The 23,021-nt window shown below is 37.6% G+C and overlaps 1 protein-coding gene and 1 pseudogene across 1 annotated transcript; one reads left to right on the forward strand and one right to left on the reverse strand.

Moving 5' to 3' along the window:
- LOC139864226 (sec14 cytosolic factor-like) overlaps positions 1 to 253 on the forward strand; it is a 313,236-nt pseudogene extending 312,983 nt beyond the window's left edge.
- Positions 254 to 746: 493 nt separating this feature from the next.
- On the reverse strand, positions 747 to 2,620 carry LOC139864227 (uncharacterized mitochondrial protein AtMg00810-like). Its single transcript, XM_071852808.1, has 3 exons — positions 2,010 to 2,620; positions 1,593 to 1,968; positions 747 to 773 (listed from the first exon to the last, which is right to left on the reverse strand). The coding sequence occupies exons 1-3, from the start codon at positions 2,618 to 2,620 to the stop codon at positions 747 to 749; spliced, it is 1,014 nt and encodes a 337-aa protein (XP_071708909.1).
- Between the last annotated feature and the right edge of the window lie 20,401 nt (positions 2,621 to 23,021).

A 23,021-nucleotide genomic window follows, 5' to 3' on the forward strand; every position in this document is an offset into this window, starting at 1 on the left:
AATTTGATAAAATGTTGATTCACTTTTTTATTTTATTCAGATGTTATGCTTTTATGTTTTAAAATTTCAGTTAACTTTTGAAAAATAAAAAAGAGGATTTCTGTGAATGCAGATAGTAATTGTAAGCAAAGACGAAGATAAAAACCAATTTGTTAGAGAAGTCGGCGAAGATGTTTTGCCTCAAGAAATGGGTGGGAAGGCAAAGCTTGTTGCACTACAAGACTTGGTAGTTACCTCACTGCAATATGATTAACTGTAACTTAGCTATAACAATAACAAAACTATTGCTTACCCTCACTATCTTGACAATAATCTTGTGGTGGCCATGGATGGGTTGAAAACGGCCACATAATACTTTGGTTGCATTGAGTATACTAAAGTATGGGGCCGGAATACTCGACCTCCCGAATAACTCGAAAAAAAAAAAACCTTATAACTTTTTATATAATGTTATCACTTCTTATAATTTCATAAGATTGATAATCATAGCTCATGTGGTAATGGCTGCCTCTCTTAGCGAGAGGTCAGGAGTTCCACTACCGTGGGATGCAGCATTGCACACAAGGTTGCCCCTTCACCCTTGATTTCCACCAAGGGTTACTTCCGCACATCGCATTGCGGGGGTAGTGGGGGTGGGGGAGGGAGGGGGTGGTGTTTACCGCCCATGCTCTCGAATTCGGTCGGGTTTCCTTCTGGGCAGCAGTTGGGAGCGGGTTACGCAACTGCGGGAGATGAACGTGTGGTGGTTAATTCCCCTGGGTGATCCCGTACTGCTGTTAAAAAAAAAAAAAAAATAGTATCTAAACTCATTATCGAGTTATAGTTAAGGATCTTTGTTGTCATGATTTACTTGTTTGCTAGTTGCGAAAATGGTCAAGAAGCATAAACAAAGAGTGCAAGAAATATGATTTTTGAGCGTATATTTGAAATTTTAAAATCAACTATTAATTTTTAACTTCAATAAAATGAATTGTGATTTTTGAAGTTTGCAATTATCAGAACTCATAGTATAAGGAAAAGCAAAGACGCATTCACATGATATTCCTGGGCTAATGGTGGTTTACCACACAGAATAATCTGAAGGACTATAACTAATAAAACTTGCATGATGGGCCGAAGACTTGCATATGTACGCGAGTGTGGAATACCAAGTAATTGTGGATTAAAAAAGGCCTGCATCTAAAATCAAGCCTTAGCTCATTCCTTTTTGTCTTAATCATGGAAGAATTGTCGCATAAGATACATAAGTAGTTGAAAGAGCAAACAATTTTGATAAATCGGTTCTGTGTTTCTCATTGAATCGATGGGTATATATGCCCATAAAGATTACATCAAATCTCCTATAATATGGTAATAAGAATCCTTTATTTTAGGATTGGATACATACAAAATATTGACCCATTCATATTGACAACTAGATAATTACACAATATATTTTCATATAATATAAACCGCTATTACTCCCCCGCAGTCGAAGCGTTCGGTAACGAGACTCGGAGACTGGAACGAAACTCATCAAATAATAATCTGGGAAGTCCTTTGGTGAAAATATCAGCAATTTGGAAACGCGTGGGAACGTGCAATATACGAACCTGTCCTTTGGCAACTTTCTCGCGAACAAAATGAATATCCATTTCAATATGTTTAGTGCGTTGATGATGAACGGGATTACCAGAAAGATAGATAGCACTCATATTGTCACAAAACACTAGTGTGGCCTTGCAAATGGAACTATGTAGCTCGAGAAGCAAGTTGCGAAGCCAACACGACTCAGCAACCACATTTGCAACGCCACGATATTCGGCTTCAGCACTGGAGCGGGACATGGTTGTCTGTCGCTTAGAAGACCAGGAGATCAAATTATCACCATAATAAACACAATAACCGGAGGTGGAGCGTCTAGTATCGGGACATCCACCCCAATCCGCATCAGTGTAAGCTATAAGATCCGTAGAACAGGAAGAAGTACTATTAAGACCAAGAGAAAGGGTGCCGTGAACATAGCGTACAATGCGTTCATATGAACCTCTTTAGGATCATGCATATGCAAGCAAACCTGTTGCACCGCATAAGAAATGTCAGGACGAGTGAAAGTAAGGTACTGTAAAGCACCTGCCAAGCTTCGATACTTAGTAGAATCAGCATAAGGACGCCCTTGTTTGGAACCAAGCTTACGATCAGCGTCAACGGGAGTCGAAACGGGATTACAACCTTCTAAACCAGCGCGCTCAATGATAGTTTTAGCATAAGCAGCTTGACTAAGAAACAAGCCATTCGAAGAGCGAGTAACATTGATGCCCAAAAACGAATGCAACGGGCCCAAGTTTTTCATAGCAAACTCACGGGATAAGGAAGACATAAGTCGTAACCGCAGTTGTTCACTCGAAGTAGTGAGTACAATATCGTCGACATACAAGAGAAGGTATGCCACATCTTGACCGTGATGATAAATAAAGAGAGAGTGATCACACTTGCTATTAACGAAACCAATAGATTTGGCATAATCGCCAAACCGTTGATACCAAGCCCGAGGAGCTTGCTTCAAGCCATATAGCGATCGATGAAGTAGAAAAACATGATTCGGATGAGTTTTATCACGAAAACCAAACGGTTGATACATTTACACGGTTTCTTTAAGATGACCGTGCAAAAAAGCATTTTTGACGTCGAGTTGATTGATTTGCCAATTTTTATAGACCGCAATACTTAAAACCAACCGAATGGTAGCCGGCTTGACTACCGGACTGAATGTTTCGTGACAATCCACACCAAGTAATTGCGAACGTCCATCGCCTACCAACCGAGCTTTGTAACGCTCAAAAGAACCATCCGACTTCACTTTGTGCCTGAAAATCCACATAGACCTAATAACCTGCATGTTAGAATCTCTTGGAACAAGTGTCCAAGTCTTATTAGCAATCAAAGCATTAAACTCATCATTCATATCCTTTTTCCAATTAGGGTCATTAAGTGCCAAATAGGGATTAGATGGCAACGGAGAAATAGAGGATGAGGCCGAGAGATTAAAGGGTGCTTTAGGCTTAAAAATACCATTCATTGCTCGAGTAGTCATAGAACGAACAGGAGGGTTAGGAGCGATGGAGGGAGAGTTGGTTGAAGTTGAGGAGTGTGTGGAAGATGAAGTGGTAGTGGGTGACGTATTTGTAGTAGTTGTAGTAGGAGGCACATGCAAAGGTGACGTATTTGTAGGAGTGGGTGGTGAAGCTGGATTAGTTGGAATATTTGTAGTAGCATGCGAAGGAGGAATGGCAGAAGGTGGCGAGCCTGGATCAGGGATATCATGATGGGCTGTAGATGGGCTGGATGGGGGAGTTGGGCCCAATTGAGTAGACGAAGTTAAGTAGAATATAGGATTAAGCGAGGAGGTAAGAAATTCGTAGGTGGAAGGGGTTGGTGTGTGAACAATAGAAAACGGAAACTGGTGTTCATCAAAAACCACATGACGAGAGATGATGATTTTATGAGTAGAGAGATCGAGACATTTATAACCCCGATGATTAGACGGATACCCAAGAAAGACACAAGGAAGGGAGCGAGGTTGGAGTTTATTACGTTGTGTAGAAGGGATAAGGGGATAGCATAAACAACCAAACACACGAAGGTGATGATAAGTTGGAGTGCGGTTATAAAGAAGTTGAGTAGGAGAAAGAAAATTGAAGTTCTTATTTGGGAGAATGTTAAAAATATAGGTACCCATGGCAAGAGCATGATGCCAATATTTAGGTGGAACATGAGAATGAGCTAAGAGAGTGCGTATAATGTTATTGATTGCCCGAATTTTTCTTTCTGCTTTTCCATTTTGAGACGAAGTATAGGGACAAGAAAATCGAAAAACCATACCACTTTATTTACAAAAATTATGGAACACGTTGTTATTATATTCAGTCCCATTATCACATTGAAAAGTCTTAATAGATTTATTAAATTGCGTGGAGATGTGGTTACTAAAAGTGGTGAAGATGGAGTAAACTTCTGATTTATGACCAAGTGGGTATGTCCACAAGTAATTGGTATGGTCATCAAGAAAAAGAATGTAATATTTATGTCCGGTTGAACTAGGGATAGGGGACGTCCATAAGTCACTATGTATTATATCAAACGGAGAATAAGTAATAGTAGAAGAAGGATAGAAAGGCAATTTAACTTGTTTGCCAAAAATGCAAGCTTGACAAATTTTATTATTCAACTTCGAATTACAAGCAATGTAATTTTTATTACTAAGTGCTTTAAGAATAAAATTGCCTGGATGACCTAGACGATGATGCCATAAAGTAGATGAAATAGCATAAAAAGCAGAATGAGTCTTGAGATGTTGGTGAAGAAATGGTCCGTTGAAAGGATAAAGGTCACTTGAGCTATTACGCTGTAAAATTGGGGTCCCCTTCGGATATTCCTTCACAGTAAAACCAAAAGGGTCAAATTCAAGAGAAACACAAGTATCAATAGAAAGACGTCTAACTGATACAAGATTTTTTATTAAGTTTGGTGAGTAGAGAATATTAGATAGGTAAAGGGAGCGAGTAGTGGAAGGTAAAGAAGAGTGTCCCAAACCGTGAATTGGAATGTGATTCCCATTGCCGATTATGATATGACGAGGATACTTTGATTGATAATAAGATAGGAGCTTACCTTGAGATCCGGTCATATGAGATGTCGCGCCCGTATCCATGTACCAATTGTTATCTGGAGGATTCATAGTCATTGTATACATCGCAGACTCAATATCAGTAGGAGTAGAAGCCACTGAGTTAGTGTAAGAGGGCTGGGGCATGTGTGGACGTGGGCCTAATACACCGTGATAGTTTGAGTTGTTGTTGGGCCGCATAGCAGTTGTAGGATAAGGGCTTGGTGCTGGGCTCCAAGTCGTGGGCTGTCCAGTCCAAGGGTTGAACAACCATTACTGTTGTTGATTACCAGTAAAACCAGCGGTATATGGCCGAGAGTTTCCACGACCACGAAAGGACTGACCATGACCCCGATAACCACCATGGGAATTACCACGACCACGACCACGATAAGTAGACGAGGGAGTCCGAACCTGAGTCGCTTGTGGTGGCGGGTTAGAAGGGGTGGCAGCCACCAAAGCCGTGTCACTAGTAGAAGAAGAATGAGATGCTTGTTGTTGTTTACGAGCCTCCTCCATAATGAGAGTAGACCGTGCAACAGAAAACGATGGCAGGGGCTTCGTGTATGCGAGTTGTGACCCGACATGATCATAGTTACCATTCAAACCGGTGATCAATTGCAAAACGAGATGATCTTCTTCAATGGCAGGACCAACGTTGGCAAGTTGGTCAGATAAAATTTTGAGATCCTGACAATAAGCAGTTACATTCGGATAATTGTCTAGGAGAATATTAGTGAACTTATAACAAAGGTGGACAGCCCGTGAGTTACGATTGTCTTCAAAAATAGCTTTGATGCGATCCCAGGCATCTTGTGCAGTCTGTTCAGGTTTCAAAATAATATCAAGCATGTCGGTGGAAATTGTACCATAGATCCAGTTCAAAACAACTGCATCTAAACGATCCCAAAGTTCTTGTTTGGCTACAGCAGTAGCAAGTGCAGTGGGATCAGAATCGGGATCAGCAGAAGTAGTAACAAAGGAAGAAGCATCGGATTCTTTAGGAATGATGTGATCCAACACCTGATATGCGCGACAATGGGTTTTGAAGAGAGAAACCCAAGATAAATACTTGCTCGTGTCTGTATCTAGGATGATAGGGATGCAGTTTTTGATATTAGTGATGGTGATAGCAGGGTGAAATTTGTTTGAGTCAGACATGATGTTTGAGAAAGAAGAGAAGAAGGTAGCGTATAAGGTGATAGGGTAGAAAAGTGGATCGACTTTTAGTCTGATACCATGAAAGAGCAAAAAATTTTGATAAATCGGTTCTGTGTTTCTCATTGAACCGATGGGTATATATGCCAATAAAGATTACATCAAATCTCCTATAATATGGTAATAAGAATCCTTTATTTTAGGATTGGATACATACAAAATATTGACCCATTCATATTGACAACTAGATAATTACACAATATATTTTCATATAATATAAACCACTATTAGTAGTGCATCTTGTGGTGTTGATATTCGCCGACATTATTTTGGTATCGGACCCAAAAATGGGCTAAAAATAATGGTGGAGCAGTGGAGTGAGGCCTTAGAAGACCAAGGTCTACGTATCAATCGATAACAACAAAATAACGACAGTGTAACTTCTGTTAGTCATTTAAGTTTAGCCCATGTATTTAGCAGTTGAGCCTAGCCCATTTTCATTATTAGGGTTTTGCCTCTTATATATTCATGTATTATGTAATGTTTAAGGATATACAAAAGAATACTACGCATCTTTAATTTAACATGGTATCAAGAGCTTTGGGTTTGATCTAGAGACATCCCCGTCAAATCACCCAAAAATCCTAAATTCACTACGGCCGTCGTACACTTAAAAGAAATCACCTACCGATCAATACTCTTCCAAAATTTTGTTTTGCTTAATTAATCCTTGCTTAAGTTTGTCTACTTCGGGAAACAAAAGAAGTAATCAAAATAGTTTAATTTTGCTTTAGTGGTTTGAAGAAATCCAAAAGAAAAGAATCAGCCGTCGCTAATCAAACATGGCAACCCCTTTGATGCTCGTTTCACAAACATGTTTCTTGCTCTCTTTTAAATTTATAATTAAATTAAACTTTGACTCGACTATGAAACAAATTCACAAGAAACAATGACTCGGTATTTGTAATTAGCAAGTTTTCCGTTTAAAGTTCGTCCCAAGAGAGCGGTGATTGTTAGTTGAATCGATGAAAACTCATAATCATCCTAAGGGTTTTGGTTTGAGGGTTTTGAATTTTGAGATATTAAAGAAAACATTTGTAATTTAAACTAAGAACTAAGAGTGATTAAATAAATATCAATATTAAAGCATGTACACTTGCTTAATCCACTTGAAGCATTCGGATTGTTCTATTGTTCACTTAAGAGCTAATTGTGTTCTAACTTAAACTAGTATCCCTACTAGATGTTATTATGATCAATCAACACTTACAAATTCCCATAAATTTGCATTAATTGAAGCTAGTTGAATCATGCAATTACCATTAGCACTTAGCCTAGGTTAAGTCCCCTAAAGCCCTTTTGTAATCAAAACCTCTTAAGAAAACCAACTTCACTATGTTGACTAAGGACCAATTGAAAACCAATTCAAACTAAGACCCCAATCCCTTGAAAGCCCCAATTTGATTGTCAAGATCACCTAAGTGTTGAAGTACAAGTTGCTTCGCTAATCAAATTCCTTTAAAGGTTACACAACTCATATAATCAAAGTCAAGTCCAAAACAAGCATAACAAAGGATCTTGTGACTAATTCTAATGACAAACCACAATAATCAACTCATAGATTCATCCAAACACAATCAATAACATAGATATGAACAATCCTTAGCTATCAAGCTTCATAAACAAGTGTACATAATAAAATCTAGCCAATCATGGCTAGAATAAGATCAATACAAGCAATAATAGTAAATATAAACATCATTAAGCAATAAACAACAGTAGATTGTACCAAACTTAAGAAGATTACAAAGTAGCTAGATGAAGAAGATGAAGATGATGAAGAATAAGCCCTAGATCTTGATTCAATCTTCAAATCCTTGATGTAGAGTGGAGTAGATGATGAAAACTTGATGAAAAACTCAATAATCTAACTTTCAAACCCTAATTTCCTTAGCCACCACGAATTTACTGCTCTATTGATTATCTATTCAAAAGTTCTCTTTTGAAAAACCCTCATCTCATTCTATTTATACTTCCCTAAAACTGGCCAGAAAATGCAGAGGAACGTCCTTCCTCTTTTAGGAACGTCGTTCCTTGGCTCTAAGTGTGGAACACCGTTCTTAATGCTACAACGTCGTTCTTGAATCGTGCTTCAAATGCCATCTTTTTCTGTTTCCATCTCCTTTGTGAATTCCCCGGGTAGAACATCGTTCTTAGCTTTGGAACGCCGTTCTTAATGTTGGAACAATGTTTGGAGATACAGGAACGTCGTTCTTGTTGCCAGTTCCAGCACTTTGCAGTTTTCTTGATACATTTTGCACACTTTGGTAAATTTTACACCAAATTTACACTTAGAACTGCAATAGTACTCAGAACGCGATTAAACCCAAGATCATGACTTTTTGAGCACTTTGTGATCATATATATAGGCATATATATGTATATTTCGAGTGCAAAAGGCAACTTAAATGCAAGTGCAAACAGAACCGTGGATATAAGTTAACAGTTGTGCGCTGCGCCTAAAACATTGAGGAAGTTCGCATAAAGAAAGTGTGCGAAGATGTCCTGCACAAACATTGCGGATATATCGGTGCTGCGCGAACATTAGTTTCGCGGATATCCAAACTATAAATAGGGAGCTTGGCCTCTCATTTTAGGTTGCTGATTTTGTGAAATTGCTAAGGTTTTTATGGTTCGCTTGTGAATACGCTCAAGCCTCAATCATAATCAAGCCAAGGTAATGCAATCAAGACCGTGACATGGTGATTGATCACTGGAACCTAAGTGAAAGACGATCATAAGGTCTCAAAAACATTATCAATACCATCATCCACCCCTCATTGCACTCAATTTCAAAATTAGATCTTAGCATCTAATTTAGGATTGATCAATTGGCGCCATCCGTGGGACATGAATTAAAAATTGAATATGATAAATCTATTCTGTGTAATTGAATGATTTAATTGCGAATTCAATTGTAGTCATGTTCTTGTTCATTGATTTGCAATTTTCTACATTTAATTGAAGGCGTTAAGCTAAAATGACAACGCATAGCAAAAAGAAGAATATTAACACAGCTCATATCTGTGATTTTAGAAGTTCAACGTTGTTTGATTTTCAAACAAGTCCTGAGATCAGTAAGCAAACAAAATATTTGCTTGCTAAATCATCAGGAAACGCTATCGCTAACGAAGGAACGTAACAAAATGTTGTAATTGAAAGGCAACTGCAGCCAAACGCAATACTCAGCAAACTGTAATCAATCGTGAAGAGAATACTGCAAAGACTAATTCTATCAATTCCTAAGGGAATGCAGACAAAAGTTCAGCAGTTGAAAATACTGCGAATGTTGAAAACAATAACGCAGAAAAAGGTGTAGCAGTTAAAACTGCAAAGCGTGTTATAATGCCTTTAGATGCACGGCAATTGCTTCAATAGAAGGGCCTTGACCTTCATATTCCTTTAAACTACGAGTAGCCGCTTATTGACACCTTGTCGCGAAAGTAACAATTGCTCATAAATAGTGATGATTGATTGAAGACGCACATGACCGCAGTGTGTTTGGATCACCTGTGATGCTTTTAAAGAAAACAAAACATTCAAAGGTTCAGCACTTTCTGATAATTCAGAGAGTGATCCTGAAATTATGGAAGTTACACGAGTAAAACGCAAATAGCCTGGAACGCCTATTCCACGCTATTTTGAAGAAGGCGAAACTTCGCAAGCTATGGAAAAGGAGAATGCACAGTTATTTTTAACTGACATGTTCAGAAAGATTGCGCCGAAAGACATGCAATAAAAATTTGATCAGCCTGATGTTATTCAGAAAATGATTGAAAGATACTGTGCAGAAGCAAAAGAAATGTGAACGAAAACAGCGACAGAAATAACTTCGGTGACTGACAAGTTCGTCCCGCATATTTCTGTTTATCCAATAATGACACCGCCAATTGTGCCTTCAACTTTAGGTGTGTATTCAGGATTAACCGATCCGCTGGACTTTTTGCAGCGGTTCGAGGGAGTTGTGAGTACATACAGTTGGGACGAGCCTATCGTATATAGAGTATTCCCTATGGTTTTGTAAGGCTTTGTGCGGGAGTGGCTCCACAATTTAAGCGCACGTAGCATTGCGTGCTTTATTGAGCTGTGCGAAATTTTTTTGCTGCAGTTTCAGAATTTATTGCCACAAAAGAAGACGCACATTGAGTGCCATGACATCAAATAAGGCTTCAAAGAAACGCTAGGTGGCTTGCTAACGCACTATGTTTATGAATGTCAGAAAATACCAAACCTGCATGAAGATCAAAAGATCTCTGGTTTTGTTCACGCAATTAATCCTCAGAAGCATCCTACTTTAGTGTGAAGATTGCGTAGAGACGTGCCGCAAACCTTTGCTAAGGTTATGCAAGACACTTATGATTACATTCGTTGTGGTGAAGACAGCAATGTTACTCAAAACTGCAATTGGGGTAAAGAAAGGAGTTAGCGTGATGATCATGACTCTTACAGCGATGGAAATCAAGATAACTATCGTGATAATAACTGCGGATCAGGATATCACCGAAGGAATAATAATGGAGGGTATCAGCGCAATGACAGACAGCGCAACAATGGTGATAATGGCAATAATGGATATCATAACCGCGATTGTAACTCAACACGAAAGTTGAGTAACGGTTCATTTAGCATAATTCAAGCATTATCTAAGACGCCAAAATAAATTTTGATGCAGGAAAAAATTGTAAAAACATTTCCAGATCCACCGCCACTTTCAGAAAACAATAGGCGTGATAAGTCTAAATTTTGTGTTTTTCATGACGATTACGGTCACGACACAAATAGATGTCGTGACCTAGTTGAGCTAATTCCGGATGCTACAACACACAGAAAATTGGATCATTTATTGAATGATAAAGCGTCAAATACTGCAGACATAATGATTGTGCCAAGTTTGACCAACATACCAAAAACGCCAAATGTTAGTGCAAACGTTCAACAAGAGCGAAAAGCTCTCGTTGTAAAAAACTTGGGCGCAAAGGTGGTTGGGAAGAAGGAAAATCTGCAGGAGATCAAAGTGATCAATATGGTTCCAATAAGCAATGTTGCGCAAAAACGCAAAGCTGAAGAAACTCTAGACAAATGGCAATTTGCACCAATAACATTTCCACCGGTGCAAGAGTGCGGATTTTCTGATGATCCAATAATTATTTCATGTAAGATTGCGGACTCAGCGGTTATCATAAGAAAGGTGCACATTGATACCGGGAGCAGTGTTGATGTTATGTATGAACAATTTTTCAATAAGTTGCCAGAAAACATCAAGGCAAAATTGCTACCAACCGCAGTGTCACTTTCTGGATTTTCTGACGATGCAACATGGCCCTTGGGGCAATTAGAGTTATTCATTGAGTTAACTAATGAGGTGGACGTGAAACGTACAAGGAAGGAAAATTTAAACTTATATGTTATGTGTTCTACTTCACGCTTCAACATCTTACTAGGGCGCACTGCGCTATGTAAGCTTGGTGTGATCTGATCAACAATTCATGGAATGATTAAATTTGCAACATGCAAGGGAATTGCAACTTTTACATTCGCAGAGTCTGAGCCAATTTGTGCGCTAATCACTGTGCAGGAAAACGTAGGAACTGAAGGTCATCAAGTTGTGACTAACCGCATTATTCCAGGACAAGGTGATGGCGGTTTAAGCAAGAATGTTAACTAATTGGCAATAGAAATACATCGCACAACACGAAAACCAATTCGCCCTATAACATGCAACAAAAGTATGTTTGCAGCAACTTTTGTGCGCAATATGCGTTTGTTTATAGCGGGGTTGCACAAACTAATTCAAAAGGATCACACAGATGATCCATTTTGTGCGGAAAACTCGATTGAGACTGAAAAATCAGTTAATATGGTCATGCTTCGCATGGAAAATTGCTAAGCAATGATAGCATATTTCAGCATTTTATTACAGCTTCTGCGTGATTTGTCGTGTTACCAGAAATATTGAAATGTCCCGTTCTTATTGATTAAAAACGTTCCATATTAATTGATTTCGTTGCGAGGTTTTGACCTCTATATGAGACGTTTTTCAAAGACTGCATTCATTTTTAAAACAAACCATAACCTTTATTTCATAAATAAAGGTTTAAAAAGCTTTACGTAGATTATCAAATAATGATAATCTAAAATATCCTGTTTACACACGACCATTACATAATGGTTTACAATACAAATATGTTACATCGAAATCAGTTTCTTGAATGCAGTTTTTACACAATATCATACAAACATGGACTCCAAATCTTGTCCTTATTTTAGTATGCAATAGCGGTAGCTCTTAGTATTCACCTGAGAATAAACATGCTTTAAACGTCAACAAAAAATGTTGGTAAGTTATAGGTTTAACCTATATATATCAAATCGTAACAATAGACCACAAGATTTCATATTTCAATACACATCCCATACATAGAGATAAAAATCATTCATATGGTGAACACCTGGTAACCGACATTAACAAGATGCATATATAAGAATATCCCCATCATTTCGGGACACCCTTCGGATATGATATAAATTTCGAAGTACTAAAGCATTCGGTACTTTGGATGGGGTTTATTAGGCCCAATAGATCTATCTTTAGGATTCGCGTCAATTAGGGTGTATGTTCCCTAATTCTTAGATTACCAGACTTAATAAAAAGGGGCATATTCGATTTCGATAATTCAACCATAGAATGTAGTTTCACGTACTTGTGTCTATTTTGTAAATCATTTATAAAACCTGCATGTATTCTCATTCCAAAAATATTAGATTTTAAAAGTGGGACTATAACTCACTTTCACAGATTTTTACTTCGTCGGGAAGTAAGACTTGGCCACTGGTTGATTCACGAACCTATAACAATATATACATATATATCAAAGTATGTTCAAAATATATTTACAACACTTTTAATATATTTTGATGTTTTAAGTTTATTAAGTCAGCTGTCCTCGTTAGTAACCTACAACTAGTTGTCCACAGTTAGATGTACAGAAATAAATCGATAAATATTATCTTGAATCAATCCACGACCCAGTGTATACGTATCTCAGTATTGATCACAACTCAAACTATATATATTTTGGAATCAACCTCAACCCTGTATAGCTAACTCCAACATTCACATATAGAGTGTCTATGGTTGTTCCGAAATATATATAGATGTGTCGACATGATAGGTCAAAACATTGTATACGTGTCTATGGTATCTCAAGATTACATAATATACAATACAAGTTGATTAAGTTATGGTTGGAATAGATTTGTTACCAATTTTCACGTAGCTAAAATGAGAAAAATTATCCAATCTTGTTTTACCCATAACTTCTTCATTTTAAATCCGTTTTGAGTGAATCAAATTGCTATGGTTTCATATTGAACTCTATTTTATGAATCTAAACAGAAAAAGTATAGATTTATAGTCGGAAAAATAAGTTACAAGTCGTTTTTGTAAAGGTAGTCATTTCAGTCGAAAGAACGACGTCTAGATGACCAATTTAGAAAACATACTTCCACTTTGAGTTTAACCATAATTTTTGGATATAGTTTCATGTTCATAATAAAAATCATTTTCCCAGAATAACAACTTTTAAATCAAAGTTTATCATAGTTTTCAATTAACTAACCCAAAACAGCCCGCGGTGTTACTACGACGGCGTAAATCCAGTTTTACGGTGTTTTTCGTGTTTCCGGGTTTTAAATCATTAAGTTAGCATATCATATAGATATAGAACATGTGTTTAGTTGATTTTAAAAATCAAGTTAGAAGGATTAACTTTTATTTGCGAACAAGTTTAGAATTAACTAAACTATGTTCTAGTGATTACAAGTTTAATCCTTCGAATAAGATAGCTTTATATGTATGAATCGAATGATGTTATGAACATCATTACTACCTCAAGTTCCTTGGATAAACCTACTGGAAATGAGAAAAATAGATCTAGCTTCAAAGGATCCTTGGATGTCTTTAAAGTTCTTGAAGCAGAATCATGACACGAAAACAATTTCAAGTAAGATTTCCACTCGAAATAAGATTGTTATAGTTATAGAAATTGAATTAAAGTTTGAATATGATTATTACCTTGTATTAGAAAGATAACCTACTGTAAGTAACAAAGGTTTCTTGATCTTGGATGATTACTTGGAATGGATTTAGAAAACTTGGAAGTAAACTTGCAATCTTGGAAGTATTCTTGATTTTATGAAACTAGAACTTTTGGAATTTATGAAGAACACTTAGAACTTGAAGATAGAACTTGAGAGAGATCAATTAGATAAAGAAAATTGAAGAATTAAAGTGTTTGTAGGTGTTTTTGGTCGTTGGTGTATGGGTTAGATATAAAGGATATGTAATTTTGTTTTCATGTAAATAAGTCATGAATGATTACTCATATTTTTGTAATTTTATGAGATATTTCATGCTAGTTGCCAAATGATGGTTCCCACATGTGTTAGGTGACTCACATGGGCTGCTAAGAGTTGATCATTGGAGTGTATATGCTAATATTACATACATCTAAAAGCTGTGTATTGTACGAGTACGAATACGGGTGCATACGAGTAGAATTGTTGATGAAACTGAACCAGGATGTAATTGTAAGTATTTTTGTTAAGTAGAAGTATTTTGATAAGTGTCTTGAAGTCTTTCAAAAGTGTATGAATACATATTAAAACACTATATGTATATACATTTTAACTGAGTCGTTAAGTCATCGTTAGTCGTTACATGTAAATGTTGTTTTGAAACCTTTAGGTTAACGATCTTGTTGAATGTTGTTAACCCATTATTTATTATAACAAATGAGATGTTAAATTGTTATATTATCATGATATTATGATATATAATATATCTTAGTATGATATATATACAGTTAAATGTCGTTACAACGATAATCGTTACATATATGTCTCGTTTCGAAATCATTAAGTTAGTAGTCTTATTTTTACATATGTATTTCATTGTTAATACACTTAATAATATATTTACTTATCATTTAACATAATTAACCAAGTGTATCAATATGTTAATATGATTCATATGTACCTAGTAAGACGTTGTTATAACGATAATCGTTATATATATCATTTTAGAGTTTCTTAAATTAATAGTCTCATTTTTATGTATATAACTCATTGTTAAAATACCTAATGAGATACATACTTATAATAAAATAATGGTAACTATATATATAACCATATATATGTCATCGTATAGTTTTTACAAGTTTTAACGTTCGTGAATCACCGGTCAACTTGGGTGGTCAATTGACTATATGAAACCTATTTCAATTAATCAAGTCTTAACAAGTTTGATTTCTTAACATGTTGGAAACACTTAATCATGTAAATAACAATTTCATTTAATATATATATATAAACATGGAAAAGTCCGGGTCACTACAGTACCTACCCGTTAAATAAATTTCGTCCCGAAATTTTAAGCAGTTGGAGGTGTTGACGTATCTTCTGGAAATAAATGCGGGTATTTCTTCTTCATCTGATCTTCACACTCCCTGGTGAACTTGGGTCCTCTACGAGCATTCCATATAACCATAACAATCACTATCTTATTTTGTTTAAGTCTCTTAACCTCACGATCCATTATTTCGACGGGTTCTTCAAAGAATTGAAGTTTTTCATTTATTTGGATTTCGTCCAACGGAATAGTGAGATCTTCTTTAGCAAAACATTTCTTCAAATTTGAGACGTGGAAAGTGTTATGTACAGCTGCGAGTTGTTGAGGTAGCTCCAGTTGTTAAGCTACTGGTCCGACACGATCTATAATCTTGAATGGTCCAATGTACCTTGGATTTAGTTTCCCCCGTTTACCAAATTGAACAACGCCTTTCCAAGGTGAAACCTTAAGCATGACCATTTCTCCAATTTCAAACTCTATATCTTTTCTTTTACTATCCGCGTAGCTCTTTTGTCGACTCTGGGCGGTTTTCAATCTTTGTTGAATTTGGATGATTTTCTCGGTAGTTTCTTGTATTATCTATGGACCCGTAATCTGTCTATCCCCCACTTCATTCCAACAAATCAGATACCTGCACTTTCTACCATAAAGTGCCTCAAACGGCGCCATCTCAATACTAGAATGATAACTGTTGTTGTAGGAAAATTCTGCTAACGGTAGGTGTCGATCCCAACTGTTTCCGAAATCAATAACACATGCTCGTAGCAGTTCTTCAAACGTTTGTATCGTTCTTTTGCTCTACCCATCAGTTTGTGGATGATAGGCAGTACTCATGTCTAGACGAGTTCCTAATGCTTGCTGTAATGTCTGCCAGAATCTTGAAATAAATCTGCCATCCCTATCAGAGATAATAGAGATTGGTATTCCATGTCTGGAGACGACTTCCTTCAAATACAGTCATGCTAACTTCTCCATCTTGTCATCTTCTCTTATTGGCAGGAAGTGTGCTGAGTTGGTGAGACGATCAACTATTACCCCCAAATAGTATCATAACCACTTGCAGTCCTTGGCAATTTAGTAATGAAATCCATGGTAATGTTTTCCCATTTCCATTCCGGGATTTCAGGTTGTTGTAGTAGACCTGATGGTTTCTGATGTTCATCTTTGACCTTAGAACACGTCAAACATTCTCCTACATATTTAGCAATATCGGCTTTCATACCTGCCCACCAAAAATGTTTCTTAAGATCCTTGTACATCTTCCCCGTTCCAGGATGTATTGAGTATCTGGTTTTATGAGCTTCTCTAAGTACCATTTCTCTCATATCTCCAAATTTTGGTGCCCAAATTCTTTCAGCCCTATACCGGGTTCCGTCTTCCCGAATATTAAGATGCTTCTCCGATCCTTTGGGTATTTCATCCTTTAAATTTCCCTCTTTTAAAACTCCTTGTTGCGCCTCCTTTATTTGAGTAGTAAGGTTAGTGTGAATCATTATATTCATAGATTTTACTCGAATGGGTTCTCTGTCCTTCCTGCTCAAGGCGTCGGCTACCACATTTGCCTTCCCAGGTGGTAACGAATCTCAAAGTCGTAATCATTCAACAATTCAATCCACCTATGCTGCCTCATATTCAGTTGTTTCTGATTAAATATGTGTTGAAGACTTTTGGGGTATATATAATACTTTTGACCCCATATAAGTAGTGCCTCCAAGTCTTTAATGCAAAAATAACCGCGCCTAATTCCAAATCATGCGTCGTATAATTTTGTTCGTGAATCTTCAATTGTCTAGACGCATAAGCAATCACCTTCGTCCGTTGCATTAATACACAACCGAGACCTTGCTTTGATGCGTCACAATAAATCACAAAATCATCATTCCCTTCAGGCAATGACAATATAGGTGCCGTAGTTAGCTTTTTCTTCAATAATTGAAACGCCTTCTCTTGTTCATCCTTCCATTCAAATTTTTTCCCTTTATGCGTTAATGCAGTCAAGGATTTTGCTATTTTGGAGAAATCTTGGATGAATCTTCTGTAGTAACCAGCCAATCCTAAAAATTGACGTATATGCTTCGAAGTTTTTGGGGTTTCCCACTTTTCAACGGTTTCGATCTTTGCCGGGTCCACCTGGATACCTTCTTTGTTCACTATGTGACCGAGGAATTGAACTTCTTCCAACCAAAATGCACACTTTGAAAACTTAGCGTACAGTTTTTCTTTCCTCAATACTTCTAGCACTTTTCTCAAATGTTCTTCGTGCTCTTGATCATTCTTTGAGTAAATAAGTATGTCATCGATGAAAACAATGACAAACTTGTCAAGATATGGCCTACACACTCGGTTCATAAGGTCCATGAACACAGCTGGTGCGTTAGTCAATCCAAACGGCATAACCATAAACTCGTAATGACCATAACGCGTCCTAAAAGCAGTTTTTGGAATATCATCCTCCTTTACTCGCATTTGATGATATCCAGAATGTAAATCGATCTTCGAATAAATCGACGAGCCTTGTAGTTGATCAAATAAGTCGTCAATTCTCGGCAGTGGATAATGGTTTTTGATGGTAAGTTTGTTCAACTCTCTGTAGTCAATACATAACCTAAATGTACCATCCTTCTTCTTGACAAACAAAACAGGAGCTCCCCATGGTGATGTGCTTGGTCGAATGAAACCATGTTCTAATAGTTCTTGCAGTTGGCTTTGCAGTTCTTTCATCTCGCTGGGTGCGAGTCTATAAGGAGCACGAGCTATTGGTGCAGCTCCTGGTACAAGATCTATTTGAAATTCAACAGATCGATGTGGAGGTAGTCCTGGTAATTCTTTCGGAAATACATCGGGAAATTCTTTTGCGACGGGAACATCATTGATGCTCTTTTCTTCAGTTTGTACTTTCTCGACGTGTGCTAGAACAGCATAGCAACCTTTTCTTATTAGTTTTTGTGCCTTCAAATTACTAATAAGATGTAGCTTCATGTTGCCCTTTTCTCCGTACACCATTAAGGGTTCTCCTTCTTCTCGTACAATGCGAATTGCATTTTTATAACATACGATCTCTGCTTTCACCTTCTTCAGCCAGTCCATGCCAACTATTACATCAAAACTCCCTAACTCTACTGGTATCAAATCAATCTTAAATATTTCGCTACCCAGTTTAATTTCTCGATTCCGGCATATATTATCTGCTGAAATTAATTTACCGTTTGCTAATTCGAGTAAAAATTTACTATCCAACGGCGTCAATGGACAACTTAATTTAGCACAAAAATCTCTACTCATATAGCTTCTATCCGCATCCAAATCAAATAAAACGTAAGCAGATTTATTGTCAATAAGAAACGTACGCGTAACAAGCTCCGGGACGTCCTGTGCCTCTGCCGCATTAATGTTGAAAACTATTCCACGGCCTTGTCCATTCGTGTTCTCCTGGTTCGGGCAATTTCTAATAATGTGGACCGGTTTTCCACATTTATAACAAACTACATTGGCATAACTTGATCCGACACTACTTGCTCCACCATTACTCGTTCCGACACCATTTGTTCCTTTCATTCTGTTAACCCCTGGTCCGTAGACCTCACACTTCGCCGCGCTATGACCATTTCTTTTACACTTGTTGCAAAATTTGGTGCAGAACCCCGAGTGATACTTTTCACACCTTTGGCATAGCTGCTTCTGATTGTTGTTGTTGTTGTTACGGTTGTTATTGTTGTTGGGATGATTGTTGTAGTTGCTGTTGTTGTTGTTGTTGTTGTTGTTATTGTTTTTGTTGTTGTTGTTGTTGTTGTTGTTGTTGTTGTTGTTGTTGTTGTTGTTGTTGTTGTTGTTGTTGTTGTTGTTGTTGGGCCGTTTATTGTATTTGTGATTGATGTTGCGATTGTTGGGATAATTGTTGCGATTATTATTGTAATTGCTGTTGTTGTTGTATTGGTGATTCTTATCACCGTTTTCCTCCCACTTTCTTTTGACTTGCTTCACATTGGCCTCTTCAGCCGTCTGTTCTTTAATTCTTTCCTCAATCTGGTTCACTAGTTTGTGAGCCATTCTACATGCCTGTTGTATGGAGGCGGGCTCGTGTGAACTTATATCTTCTTGGATTCTTTCCGGTAATCCTTTCACAAACGCGTCTATCTTCTCTTCCTCATCTTTGAACGCTCCCGGACACAATAGGCACAATTCTGTGAATCGTCTTTCGTACGTGGTAATATCAAATCCTTGGGTTCGTAACCCTCTAAGTTCTGTCTTGAGCTTATTGACCTCGGTTCTGGGACGGTACTTCTCATTCATCAAGTGCTTGAATGCTGACCACGGTAGTGCGTACGCATCATCTTGTCCCACTTACTCTAGATAGGTATTCCACCATGTTAACGCAGAACCTGTGAAGGTATGCGTATCGTACTTCACTTTGTCCTCTTCGGTACACTTACTTATGGCAAACACCGATTCGACCTTCTCGGTCCACCGTTTCAATCCGATCGGTCCTTCGGTTCCATCAAATTTCAAAGGTTTGCAGGCAGTGAATTCTTTGTAGGTGCATCCTACACGATTTCCTGTACTGCTAGATCCAAGGTTATTGTTGGTATGTAGCGCAGCCTGTACTGCGGCTATGTTTGAAGCTAGAAAAGTACGGAATTCCTCTTCATTCATATTCACGGTGTGTCGAGTAGTCGATGCCATTTCCTTCAAAATAGTCAAATGGAACAAGTTAATCATACAGAATATTAAGAGTAGTTAATAGTATTTCGTAGCATAATATGAACTCATTTATAAAAGCTTTTTCTTCATATTAGCGTTTTATAAGTTTAAATTCGGGTAGTACCTACCCGTTAAGTTCATATTTAGTAGCTAATATACAATTCAACTACTACAATTCTATATGAAAAACTGATTATAATAATATTTCGTGTTCAAACTTTTATACAATATTTTACAAACTTACAACACCGCTTATTTTACATAAAGCATGAAATATAGCACACAATAACTTTGATACAAGACAGTTGTGAAGATAATTCTAGCTAGTACACAAGTCGTTCAGCAAAGGCAATAAAGACACGTAATTCATACGTCCAGAAACAAGTCATGCATTCTGGTTTTACTAGGACTATTTCCCATCCTTGGTCTTGTGGAACATAACCGTTATGGCCGTTGATAAGACAGCGTGTTGTAACGTCATCAAAGGGATGAGGGTTACGTAATGTCCAACAGTCCCGTAACAATCTAAAAACCTTGTTTCTCACCCCAACTACTGACTCCGTTACTTGTGGAAATGTTTTGTTTAATAGTTGTAGCCCGATGTCCTTTTCTCCTGAGAACAGCAAAAACCAAGTTAGAATAGTGTTCCCATCAAGATTAGACACACTGACAGCGAATTATAGCAAATTTGTAAAAAAATGCGTCCGCTAAAATTTTCATGCTTAACACTAAAATTTACATCCTGAAAATCTTAAAAATACACGGACAGCATAACGGCTATAAATCAACACTTAGTAAAATTTTCACTGTCTAAAACCATCGGTCGATGGTCTCCCCCAATCGGTCGATCGTCAAAATTACATCCGCTGGTCAGAAATCATACACCATCGGTCGATGGTCTCGTCCATCGGCCGATCGTCCTCACCATCGGTCGATGGTCAACGACCATCGGCCGAAGGTAGTTCATCAGCTGCAACAGCAGCAAAGTGACGGGTTTCAACCCAAAATCACCAAATCTCAACTTTGGACACATTTTTGACCTCAAAACTGGTTACATCTTTTACACTAAACATTTAGAAACATAAACCCACAACTTTTATGAACAAACAACAACAAATTGAACCAATTTGGACATCAAAACCCACTTTCATAAAACTTGACTAAAACACCCATTTTGACACTGATTTGATCACGAAATCAGATAAACTTTACCTTGTTAGAATCACAACAACATAAGGAACGATTTGACACCAAAATTAAGCTTTAATTCGAGATCAAATGATTTAGGGTTGTTTGAAGGAGGTGAAGTTAGGTGAGAGTGAGTGAGAGGAAGGTTCAGGAGCAATTGAGAGGAAATTAGCTGGTCTCACACTTAATTTGGGGTTAAAACCTCATACCCCACAACACACGGGTATTTACCAGTTATCTGATATCTTTCGCACAAGATTAGGTAACCCAAACGAGGTCCAAATAAAATAAACAAACCTGTTCTGGGACCCTTGTCACAAACTGATCACAACACAATTATATTAAAATACTAATAAAATAAGTAAAATAAAAAGCACTTAAGACTAAGCAACCCTAAAGGCAAAAATAGACAACTTACAACTAGCCCGGGTTTCAGTCTGTTACAAATCCACCCCCCTTAAGGAGATTCCGTCCTCGAAATCTGGTCTTGGTCAAACAAATAAGGATAGCGGTTTCTCATCAACTCTTTCGTTTCCCACGTAAGATTAGAACCCAAACTGTGTTTCCACTCGATCAATACCATCGGTATCTCTTTATTTCTCAACTTAGTCACCTTTCGGTCAACTACACGGACCGGCTCTTCCACCAATTTCTTATTCAAATCGACCCTTAAATCTTCTAAAGGAAGAAGTTGTGTTTCATCATCGACTTTACACTTTCGAAGATAACACACGTTAAATGTATTATGAATACCGGCTAACTCTGGCGGAAGATCTAGCACCACAGTCTGATCATTCAACACTTCACTGATCAGAAATGGACCAATAAATCTCGGTGCTAACTTACCACGTTTACCGAATCTGATAACCCCTTTCCACGGCGAAATTTTCAGATACACTCGTTCACCCACACTAAAAGTTACCGGACGTCTACGCGGATCAGCATACATTTTTTGCCTATCTCTAGCGGCTTTCAACTTTTCTCTCGCAATTGCAACTTTTTCAGCTGTCATTTGAACAATTTCGGGACCTGCAAACTGCTTCTCCCCGGCTTTTAACCAACAAGTCGGAGTTCTGCAACGACGACCGTACAACATTTCATAGGGCGGCATTCCTATACTCGAATGATATGAATTATTATACGCGAATTCGACCAACGGTAAATGTGTATCCCACGAACCACCGTATTCTAACACACAAGCCCTTAACATATCCTCCAAAGTCTGTATCGTTCTTTCACTCTGAGGATGATAAGCTGTACTTAAATTCACACGTGTACCCAAATTTTGTTGAAGACTGTTCCAAAAATTCGACACAAATCTGGAATCTCTGTCTGAAACGATCGATAACGGCACACCATGTCGACTAACTATTTCTTTCACATACAAATCGGCTAACTCACTTAACGAAGCTGTCTCACGAGTAGCAAGAAAATGAGCACTTTTAGTTAGACGATCCACTATTACCCAAATCATATCATGTCGTTTCTGAGTTCGAGGTAATTTGGTCACAAAATCCATCGTTATATGTTCCCATTTCCACTCTGGAATCTGTAACTGACGTAGCGAACCATAAGGTTTCTGATGTTCTGCCTTCACTTGAGCACAAATATGACACTTTTCGACATATCGAGCGATATCTGTTTTCATTGTCGGCCACCAATACACTGTTTTCAAATCATGATACATCTTATTACTACCCGGATGTACTGTCAGTCTGGATTTGTGAGCTTCCGTCATGATTAAATCCCTCAAATCTCCAAGCTTAGGCACCCAAACACGATTGTTTAAGGTCTTTAGTCCACGTGAGTCATCAATTAAGTCCACTTTTCGTTTGGTCATTTGTTCAGATTTAATATGTTCGT

The sequence above is a fragment of the Rutidosis leptorrhynchoides genome, chromosome 8, assembly GCF_046630445.1.
Source record: "Rutidosis leptorrhynchoides isolate AG116_Rl617_1_P2 chromosome 8, CSIRO_AGI_Rlap_v1, whole genome shotgun sequence".
In the NCBI taxonomy this organism is placed as follows: Eukaryota; Viridiplantae; Streptophyta; class Magnoliopsida; order Asterales; family Asteraceae; genus Rutidosis; species Rutidosis leptorrhynchoides.